The sequence below is a fragment of the Carassius carassius genome, chromosome 30 (genome assembly GCF_963082965.1).
Source record: "Carassius carassius chromosome 30, fCarCar2.1, whole genome shotgun sequence".
Taxonomy (NCBI): domain Eukaryota; kingdom Metazoa; phylum Chordata; class Actinopteri; order Cypriniformes; family Cyprinidae; genus Carassius; species Carassius carassius.
Window position 1 is genome coordinate 20,013,318 of NC_081784.1, and position 11,484 is coordinate 20,024,801.

The 11,484-nt window shown below is 37.1% G+C and overlaps 1 protein-coding gene and 1 pseudogene across 1 annotated transcript; both read left to right on the forward strand.

Annotated features, from left to right (window-relative positions):
- Position 1: 1 nt before the first annotated feature.
- Positions 2 to 7,225, forward strand: LOC132111184 (basal body-orientation factor 1-like). Its single transcript, XM_059518344.1, has 12 exons — positions 2 to 103; positions 926 to 1,178; positions 1,850 to 1,915; positions 2,400 to 2,543; positions 2,630 to 2,710; positions 2,790 to 2,860; positions 2,993 to 3,137; positions 3,514 to 3,854; positions 5,986 to 6,117; positions 6,236 to 6,337; positions 6,626 to 6,688; positions 6,878 to 7,225. The coding sequence occupies exons 1-12, from the start codon at positions 63 to 65 to the stop codon at positions 6,972 to 6,974; spliced, it is 1,536 nt and encodes a 511-aa protein (XP_059374327.1). The 5' UTR covers positions 2 to 62; the 3' UTR covers positions 6,975 to 7,225.
- An 842-nt stretch (positions 7,226 to 8,067) lies between these two features.
- Positions 8,068 to 11,031, forward strand: LOC132111185 (protein YIPF5-like; annotated as a pseudogene).
- The last annotated feature ends 453 nt before the right edge of the window (positions 11,032 to 11,484 follow it).

Below are 11,484 nucleotides of genomic sequence, written 5' to 3' on the forward strand. Positions count from 1 at the left end.
AGTCTCCATGGCGACAGGCCTAAACAAACTAATCCTGCTGGAGCTGATCAGAGCACAGAGAGATGCCGATTAAAAGAGGAAAGAAGGGGAAGAAAGCAAAAGGGTGAGTAAAACTTTGTGTGTAACCCATGTCCCCATTTTTCAAAACGCTTATAAACCATAAAAAATTAGACTTTTTTTTTTTTTTTTGAGAAAGTAAAAATGCACAAAGTTTCCTGTGAGGGTTAGGTGTAGGGCCATTGAATATACAGTTTGTACAGTATAAAAACCATTACGATGTCCCCACTTTTCACGAAAACAAACGTTTGTGTGTGTGTGATGTAGGCGCATCCATAGACATGTCTATGGGCGCATCACTGTTTTGTTGACTCCTCCCTCTTTTTATGACGGGCATCAATGTATCGTGCCGCTTATAAGACACAATTTCGTTTCACCTAATATATATTGAAGTTGTGTTTCCTTGTTTAACGTTTTGACGTCAGAACAAAGTACTTCAAATTGGGATGAAATGTCTTTCAAATGTGTTGATAGTTAGGCAGCTGGTGAGGAAGTGTGTCTCTGTCTCCACTTCCCCATGATCACAGTAAGGGCAGATCTATGCAGCCAGTGCTGTGGACATCTGTCCGTCTCCGTAGTCAGAGTATGACTGCTCAGTCTGTACCTCGTCATCTGTCTTCTTCATTTACAGTCTTTCACTGTACTCAGATATTCTGCAGTTGTGTAATCTCTGTTTAGGGCCAAATGACATCAAGTTTACTTTGTTTTTCTGTTGTTTCAGTCCAGTAGGTTAGATCATTTTCTTTGTGTGCTTTTATAATTTGGTTGGGCTGAATTTTGTGGGTGAATATTGGATGAGTCCCATTTTTCTAATTCGTGATTTAGGAGAGGGCCCCACACTTCTCTCTCTCTCTCTCTCTCTCTCTAGAAAGGGAAAGAAAGATGGCAAGCAAGAGTCAAAACGAGATAAGGAGTCTGATACAGAGAGGGCAAAAGCAAACGCGGCTCTGTGGGAGGCCAGGTGTGATTTGACGGAGAGTTCACGTGTGGAGTACTGTGAAACAGCGCGAAGACTGAGCAAAATCAACCATCAGCTCACTGATCTACAGCACAGCACTGAGAAGAACACCATCGAGATCATCGCTGTTCTGAGAAACAAAGACCTGCAAAACGAGGAGAAGGCATTTCATGCATTTGATTATTACAGCTACAGTGCATACACACAGGATTTCCTTTTCAAGTCTTATTCTAATATTGTTAATCATATTGTTAAAGGCTTTATTTATCCTACATTGGAAACTGTCATCATCTGCTCGTAATATAATCCATATGAATCAAGCAGTTTAATACAAATCTTCTGAGGAGACACGATTGCTTTATGTAATAGGTTTAATTTTATATGAGCATTGATCAATGAACATATATATGGGACATACTGTAAAATATTATAAAATGAAACATGTTTGCGTCACACTCAAGAACCAGTGAGGTTTGTTCTTGTGCATCAAGCAAGTAAAGTTGAGCCTTTACCATATACTGTATCCTATGTACGTACATTGATCAATGTTTATATGTGATTAAAGCCTAAATTAAAACTTCATCATATAAAGTGATTGTGTCTCTTCAGAAGACTTGGATTAAACCGCCTGGTTCATGTGGAGGACTTTTATGATCTCGCAATTAATTTTTTGGAGGTGTCAAAGATTTTGTATAATAAACTTTCGATAGAGGCACTGAAACTTCATTTGTGTTTCGGAGATGACGAATGAAAGTCTTATGGGTTTTGGAGTGAGTAAATGATGACAATTTTCATTTTTGGGTAAACTAACCCTTTAAAATGTTGTTTTCTCAGATAATGGCACTGGAACAACAACTACAGCTTGAGAAAACAAGGGCCTCTCAGGAAAAAGAGAACTTAGTAAGAAATGCCTCCTTTCCTTATTTGGGAAAACAAGTTGTTCCTATCATTGTGGTTTGAGCTTTATTTTGCCAGATTAATGTTTTAAAACATTGTATTTTCTTGTATTCACAGAAAATACACCATCGATACAAATTCATAAAATGATGAAAATGCAATGTTTAAAAAAATAGAAAGTCGACAATTTAAATAAATAAATTGATAAATAGCCATTCACTATACTAAATAGAGAAGTATGCAAGTCAAAGATAATGATAATGCCATTTTTACATAACTAAAAGTATCATCTTTGTGAACATTAATTTGAACACTGGCATTTATTTCATTAATAACGGATAATAGATAATACTTAATATATTCAGTTTTATATTAAACAGTTTGTCCCAGTCCAGTGTTATTTTTAAAAAGGAACTGATCCAGGTCACCCTTGTTCTCACTGCCTTGTTGCTGACGGCTCAGCATTTCTCACTGATTGTTTTCACAGGCCACTCAATACACACTAAAGATCAATGAGCTGGAGGAGAAGTTTAACAAGAGATCTAGTGAGTTCAACATGATTCAAGAAGAGCTTAAGATCATCAATGACTTCCTTAAGGAGAAGCCCCAAATGGAGCAAGAACTTAAACATGTATAATTTACTCTATTTATTTCATATACACAGTTATGCAGAGGTAAAGTGCTATGTCTCTTATAACATCACCATTGTTTGTACAGATGAAAGAAACTATGGACAATGCAGATCTAGAACACAAGAAAACACTTGCAAGAATGGAGCAAAAGTTCTTCAATAATAAGGTATATACTAAAAACCATTTCATATACATATCATCTTCCTCATTCTCTCTCGGTGTCGCTCTCATTCTACATTCATTAGGTTCATCTAGAGAAGGAAGCTGAGCAAAAGATTGCTGTGCTTGCAGAACGAGCTCACAATGAAGCCATCATGTAAGTATCTTCTCCATCTCTCCCAATATCCCAGCACCACTACACAATTGTACCTGATGCCTTCGGAATTGTTTGTGAGACAAATTTAGCATGAGATATATGAGATGACATCCTCCATCTCGGCCCTATCAGACAGCTGGATGATGCATCTCGCTCCATGTTCAAGGAGAATGTGCGGCTAAATAAGGCACTGGGTTACCACACCAAAGAGGTGGAGGGTCTGCGGAAGAGAAATGCAGCTCTGGCAGAAGAAAACAACATCCTCAGTCTGCATAAGGTGACACACTATAGTTCACCTAGACTACCGTTTAATAGTTTGGGTCTGTTTTCTTTCTTTTTTTTTTTTAAAGAAATTAATATTTTTATTCAGCAAGGATGCATAAAAATTCATTAGAGGTGACAGTAAAGACTTTAACATTATTACAGTTATTTTAGTGTTACATTATTATATTGTATTAATTATAATTTATGTATACTATATTATATTATAAAAAATAATTATAATTACAACTTTCTTGGGCACTCATATAAATACACACATGCAGAAATGAAATTTAAAATGTGCTTAATTAGACCCATGTCTACTATAAAGCTTGCTTGTGAAGTAGAAGATATTGATAATCACCAAACCCACTATTTCATTCACCCTGCAGGAGATGAGTCTGGACACCTCAAATGACACCATATCTAAGCTTACAGCCCAGCGGAGCAGAGTATCTGGGCTGAGGGCCAAGGTTTTTAGCCTGGAACAGGCACTGGCCAGCAGGGTGGCTGAGTTTGAGTGGGACAAGGCTGAAATCAAGGAGCGTGCAGCAGTCAGGACTCAGGCCAGCGGTGTAGAGCTGGACAAACTGCAGAAGCTCCTGAGTGTTCGGGACAGGGAGCTGAGCCGAGTGAAGAGAATAGCCCGCAGTATAGTGGAGCAGCGCTCAGACATGGAGATCCTGTTCTATGAGGCTCTGAACCACGTGAAGCAGGAGATGCTAATGCACAGGTGCACTTCACCATTCATTCATTCATCCATTCATTCATTCATTCACTCTCTTTGCAAAAAAACCCAAAACCATGCCTTCACAGCATGATGTAGCCTATTTGATAGAAAGCTAAATTCAGGATATACATGATCTTTGTCTTATATTTACAAACCCGAATTCCAAAAAGGTTGAGACACTGTACAATTTGTGAATAAAAACAGAATGCTGTTACGTGGAAGTTTCAATTTTCAATATTTCATTCAGAATACAACATAGATGACATATCAAATGTTTAAACTGAGAAAATTTATCATTTTAAGGGAAAAATAAGTTGATTTTAAATTTCATGGCATCAACACATCTCAAAAAAGTTGGGACAAGGCCATGTTTACCACTGTGTGGCATCCCCTCTGAAATTTAAAGTCTGAACTTTAAATTTTGATTCGTCTGACCACAGAACAGTTTTTCACTTTGCCACAGTCTATTTTAAATGAGCCTAGGCCCAGAGAAAACACCTGCGCCTCATGTTGTGATTGTATGTGATGCAGTGCCATCTAAAGGCCCGAAGATCACAGGCATCCAGTATGATTTTCTGGACTTACTCACAGAGATTGTTCCAAATTCTCTGTATCTTTGGATGATATTATGCACTGTAGATGATGATAACTTCAAACTCTTTGCAATTTTTCTCTGAGAAACTCCTTTCTGATATTGCACCACTATTTTTCACCACAGCATTAGGGGAATTGGTGATCCTCTGCCCATCTTGACTTCTGAGAGACACTGCCACTCTGAGAGGCTCTTTTTATACCCAATCATGTTGTCAATTGACCTAATAAGTTGCAAATTGGTCCTTCAGCTGTTCCTTATATGCACATTTTACTTTTCCGGCCTCTTACCTCTGTCTCCAACAAAACACATCGGTGTTTCATTTCTAAATAAATCTGCATTTTGTACAAATTAAATTAGTGAATGATTCGGTGACTGGATGAATCAGCTTTTTGAACAAATCATTTGAAAGAATCACTCAATAACTCATTCAGACAGTGACTTGCCGCCACTGACTGGTGGTTTTAGTTTCATATTTAAATGATCATTTTAATTTCATAATTAAATATTCAAAAATAAAATAAAAACGCATAGCATTATTTATGTAATTGTAAATGCAGTGGAAAATGCATTCAAGTCACATCTGAACTGTATTAAACAGTCTGTGTAAATACATCTAAATGCCACTTTAGATGCAGCTTCTGTGCCACTTCTGCAATGCAAAAATGGATTTTGTCAAAGCTGGTTTCAATAAATTCAATAAAATCCCATAAAATATTAAGATATTTTTTCTTAAAGGGTACATAACATACACAATTTCACCTAATCTCATGTTAATCTTGAGTACCTTGAGCTATAATACTGATGTTTCGTGTTGTTTCCATTAACATATATTCACTTATGTGCTGATTTCCAACAAAATAAAAAAATCTGATGCAATTATACTTACATGAATGGGGTCTTTTATCACAGTTAATGATGTGCAAATCCAGCGTCGACTTCGGCCTTGTTTATAAAACATTCGTCACTCAAATGACCAGAACACACAAAGGCACTTGATATTTGACACTTGCTGGGTTCTTGTGGAAGCTGAACACGGTAAACTTTCCCTCACATCCAAAAATGCACTTATTTGAAGGCTTTCTTGAACAGATCCTATGCAGCGCTGCCGACGATATTGAAGTGTGTTGATGTGCATGATCTCGCTCTCCTCTGGTCAATGTGTGTGCGGGCGCGCTTTTCCGGGAGAAATGTTCATATAAGGAGTTCCGTTCTCGTCTACGTCATTAGATTCACGATCGGAAAAAAAACAGCCAAAACTTGTACCAACCCGGAAGTAAGATTTTCGGCACAGAAATGCTCAGTCATTCTTCTAAATTATTTTTTTAAACTTTGGCCATGTTTAGCATGAGGATCCATCTCTTTAACACTGTGAACAACTCTGAATACACAAAACACCATTGTACCCCCCCTTTAATATCACACACCCCTAATTTATTCAAGAAATAAAAGTTAACAAGCAAGAGATCCAGGCTCTATTTTACTGCAAAAATGTCAAGTTTTTTGCACAGATTATGTTCTAAAATACAATATGTAATCCAGACAGGAAGCAGAAGTAAATCATAGCAGGCGAATGGATGAGTTCCTATCAGGCAGAAGGGAGAACGCTCACATTCACACCATCACCAAAACAACCCACAGCACTTCCATTGGTATGGACGAGGCTGAAAAAGGGTGAGGTTCTTATGCTTATTGTGTTTTTAGACAATTTTCAAAATGCTCTTCTGATGAAATTAAAAGATGCTTTTTCCATTAGAAAACCATCTGTAACAACACTGTGTTATTTCATCAGCAATCTGAAGAAAGCAAAAGTGAACATATCAGAGATGACCTGGGAGCAAAGAGAGAGAGTTCTCAGACTGCTCTTTGCTAAAATTAATCAACTAAAATCAAAGTAAGTATTTATTATTGTCTTACATATTAAGATATTTGTCATTATCTCTTGGTTTTGTATCATCTATGGTAATCTCTTATGTGGTATCATCATGGTGTCATCTACCTTGAAAGAAAAAGCAGAGTTGTTGAGACAAATATAGTGATAATGACATAGTAAAACATAAAAAAAATAAACTTTGAGCTTATTTGCACCTCTCAATTTATTAGTATCAAAAGCAGATTCAGAAATTTCAGGACACTGAATCAAAGAAGTAACTAATCTGTATTTTCATGGCAATTACTGAAGGAAACCAATTCATGCTCCGGCTCTGACGGATTCTGATGGGAACCAGTGTAGCAGCAGTCCAGGGTGAGACTGGTTTTCTGGCTGATACTTATCAATCATCATTTTTGAGCTTTATTACATACAAAAGTTTAAAAACGTCAGCCCAGGAAAAAGGAAAACAGCAATGGCAGTGAATACTTTCTGAAGATTTTTTGTTCTGCACCATTGCACATAGACTCATAATTTGCAGTTATCTGTCTTTCTTTTCCATAGGAATGAAGAGGAAGAATCCCATGCAAGCTTTTTAACCCAAGCACCAGTTTCCAGTATGAGCTCCAGTGGAAACTCCAGAGCTATGCCATACCTGTAGATCATCTGACCTCATCACAGATAACAGAGCTAAATAATGGCAAAGTATAAGTTAAATATTGCATATCAGCATATGAAATATCTGGAAGTGTTCAAGAATATCTAAACTAAAAAAATTAAAATGTAGAAATGCCTGTTTATCGACATTGATGACGTGGGCATTGGAAATTAGACATGAGGGAAACTGAGTGAAATAATATTCAGGAGGATTTCAAAAGTCTTGACATAAAACCACCCACAATATTAAATTGTTGTTTAAAGTGCAAACAAACAATTCAAACAGTAATTAATATAAAAATAATAATAATTATCTAGCAGTTTACTGAACATGACCATAACCTTTTGATTTATGTCTTCTGATGCCTTGATTTATGTCTTTTATAGCTGGATTGTTTCATAGACTTCGAATATAAATAAATGTAACTAAAATAAAATTTTAATGGGAAAATGGTCAAACTGTTATCATGTAAGGTAATTTTTCTAATAATGGTGTATTTTTGAAAGTCTGTTTTATTAAGTGGTGATTCATATAAGGGAAAATGTACTGCATTAGTTAGTTCCTTTGCCTAAAAAAAAACGATTGTGGAAGTCAATGTTGTATTTAGACATTTTTGTAAGCATTGAGCCTATACTGTAAAGATACTGCATTTTTTTCTGTTATAAAGCATTAGACATAATCTTTACTGATGTTTGTCTCTTTAATTTAAGATGTATATCTTCAAATAACTGGGAATGGCATTTTTTGTCCTGCCTTTGTTTCTTTTACTGTAACAGATACAGAGTATATGATTCAATTGTACAGCGGTTGTACTGAACATTGAGTGATGAGCATGTCATCAGTCAGTAGATCCAGAGATCATGAGGATGGCTTTACAACACTGACAGTTCTGCTCATGTCCCACTAGCAAATATAGAAGACTATTAATAGCATCTTATACACAGAAAGAGAAAGACAGCTGCTCTGTGACAAAGCAAACCAAGATCTTTAAATCAATCCCTAACTTTGAAGGACACGGAAAGGTAAGAACTTAAATTCATAATTGTTGTATTCTACAAATGAACTTGTGTAGACATTCCTCATTACTTGAAGCAGTATGGGAGACTTTCAGAACTTTGAACAAGACTTCTATGAGTCTGGATATTATATGGATGATCAGCAGGAGGATGGCTATGATCCAGTCTACGTCAATCCAGACTACCATGAAGTGTAAGTGTCGGTAACTGCATACATGTGTTTGAGATCTCAATTATTAATGTATTTCAGCTAATGTGTTTCTGTGTGTAATTATTGATTCATTATTTACTGTCTGATCATTAGTGAAAATTCTGCATGTTTAGCAGATAAATATACAGTCGTGGCCAAAAGTTTTGAGAATTTCATAAATATTGGAAATTGGAAAAGTTGCTGCTTAAGTTTTTATAATAGCAATTTGCATATACTCCAGAATGTTATGAAGAGTGATCAGATGAATTGCATAGTCCTTCTTTGCCATGAAAATTAGCTTAATCCCCAAAAAACCTTTCCACTGCATTTCATTGCTGTCATTAAAGGACCTGCTGAGATCATTTCAGTAATCGTCTTGTTAACTCAGGTGAGAATGTTGACGAGCACAAGGCTGGAGATCATTATGTCAGGCTGATTGGGTTAGAATGGCAGACTTGACATGTTAAAAGGAGGGTGATGCTTGAAATCATTGTTCTTCCATTGTTAACCATGGTGACCTGCAAAGAAACGCGTGCAGCCATCATTGCGTTGCATAAAAATGGCTTCACAGGCAAGGATATTGTGGCTACTAAGATTGCACCTAAATCAACAATTTATAGGATCATCAAGAACTTCAAGGAGAGAGGTTCAATTCTTGTAAAGAAGGCTACAGGGCGTCCAAGAAAGTCCAGCAAGCGCCAGGATCATCTCCTAAAGAGGATTCAGCTGCGGGATCGGAGTGCCACCAGTGCAGAGCTTGCTCAGGAATGGCAGCAGGCAGGTGTGAGCGCATCTGCACGCACCGTGAGGCAAAGACTTTTGGAAGATGGCCTGGTGTCAAGAAGGGCAGCAAAGAAGCCACTTCTCTCCAAAAAAAAACATCAGGGACAGATTGATCTTCTGCAGAAAGTATAGTGAATGGACTGCTGAGGACTGGGGCAAAGTCATATTCTCAGATGAAGCCCCTTTCTGATTGTTTGGGGCATCTGGAAAAAGGCTTGTCCGGAGAAGAAAAGGTGAGCGCTACCATCAGTCCTGTGTCATGCCAACAGTAAAGCATCCTGACACCATTCATGTGTGGGGTTGCTTCTCATTCAAGGGAGTGGGCTCACTCACAATTCTGCCCCAAAACACAGCCACAAATAAAGAATGGTACCAAAACACCCTCCAACACCAACTTCTTCCAACAATCCAACAACAGTTTGGTGAAGAACAATGCATTTTCCAGCACGATGGAGCACCGTGCCATAAGGCAAAAGTGATAACTAAGTGGCTCGGGGACCAGAATGTTGAAATTTTGGGTCCATGGCCTGGAAACTCCCCAGATCTTAATCCCATTGAGAACTTGTGGTCAATCCTTAAGAGACGGGTGGACAAACAAAAACCCACTAATTCTGACAAACTCCAAGAAGTGATTATGAAAGAATGGGTTGCTATCAGTCAGGATTTGGTCCAGAAGTTGATTGAGAGCATGCCCAGTCGAATTGCAGAGGTCCTGAAAAAGAAGGGCCAACAATGCAAATACTGACTAACTGAAACAAAGATCTAAAAGCAGTTTAGCAGCAAACTTTTTGAAAACTAATATTTTTGTAATTTTCAAAACTTTTGGCCACGACTGTACAGCTACAGCATCTTACAGTGGACAAGTGTATCGGCCTGTATCGCAACCTGAGCAAACAGACTCATATGAGAAAGAGCCACCACTCTTAGAAGGTAATAAAATAATTTATAAGAAAACATCTTTAAGCTGGAATGTGTAACTCTACACCAATGAACGGAACCATAAAAAATAAATCACACACACACACACACACACATATAATGTATATATGAGAAATTTTTTTTTTTCAAAACGAAAAATATATAAATTGCACCATCCCGACTTAAGCCATTGGTCAGGTCAAGGTTGAGTCAAGTCACAAATTTTCATGGGTTAAATTCACTCATTGTAATCCATCTGTTTTTGTATTTGTTATCATATTATTTTGTTATTTGTTATCATGTTATCATATATATTTTCATAATCACTAGTTTGAAGTGCATATAGTTGTACCGTTTACTGCACTTTGTTATTCTTCTAGTTATTTACCTACAGTGGCTAATGAAGTGGAAGTATCATACATTCACAGAAAATAGCTTACTTCTGTGTACAAAAATAAAGTAATCCACAAAACTGGGAATTTCATGTGAAGTTGAAAATGTCATGTTTAAAGTTTTATAATGTGAATTTTAATTGAGGATATTTCTCAAATGTGACCAGACCCAAAAATTAGCATTTTGTCATCATTTACTCACCCTCAAGGTTTTCCAAACCTGTACGAGTTTCTTCTTCCTATAAACACAAAAGATGATATTTTGAAGAATGTTCCCGGTATTCACTTCCATAGTATGGGGAAAGAAAATACAAAAAAAAAATACTAAAAGCAGAAGACTGCTTGTGTTAAATCCACTGAAGCCTGCTGATGGCAGTATTATGATCGAGACAGACCTCACTGGGCCTTCTCTCTTCTGCATTAGTCTGGGAGCCACACTATTGATGGTACAAACTACATCCTGAACCATTGTGAAACCATTAACTAGAGGAACACAGTAAATTGTTTTGCACAGAGGAAATGAAAACATATCTAATGTCCAGAGCATGTACTGTGGATCTGTGTGTGTACTCTTTCTGCAGACAGGGAAAGCACACTTTGGGTATGGCATCAGTGCTCTGGGGAGTGTGGGGATGTACATGCTGTTGAATCTGATGAGCAGTTAAAGTATTTCCTGTGGATGTGTGGCGAGTGTGCTGGGATACTGCCTCCTGCCAATGGTGGGACTCTCTACCTCTGCTGCTCTTTATTCCCTTCAGTGAGCATCCATAACTCTATAGAAACATTTAACATTTCTCTGAGTGTTTTATAGCCACAAATAATGATAATAATAACAAAAAATGTTTTAGACCACTAGATATGTCCAAGTATATTTACATTTTCCATACACTCTTAAAGAGTCTTTCCACTTGTTATTCTCATACCTGTAACCATAAATACATTGCACCATGCTACAGTCAGAATGAGAGTTCAAAAAGCTGATAAAAGTATCACAAGTACTCCACATGACTCCAGTCCATCACTGAACATCTAGTGAACTGAAAAGATGTGCATTTATAAGAAACAAATCCATCATTAACATCATATTGTTTATTAGCATTCTGAAAGCGATTCTAACCACATTATTCCTCTGTGTTATTATCATCATAGTTGCAGTGTGGACTGACTCTGCTATTATTTTAACTTTAGAACAGCTTTTAAAACTATGTCTTTAT

What these genes read in the sequence shown, in the direction of transcription:
- LOC132111184 (XM_059518344.1), top strand. Translation starts at nt 63, where the DNA reads ATGCCGATTAAAAGAGGAAAGAAGGGGAAGAAAGCAAAAGG. An exon ending in CTCAGGAAAAAGAGAACTTA is followed by an intron (nt 1,916 to 2,399) that starts GTAAGAAATGCC and finishes TTGTTTTCACAG; the next exon opens with GCCACTCAATACACACTAAA. An exon ending in AAAAGTTCTTCAATAATAAG is followed by an intron (nt 2,711 to 2,789) that starts GTATATACTAAA and finishes TACATTCATTAG; the next exon opens with GTTCATCTAGAGAAGGAAGC.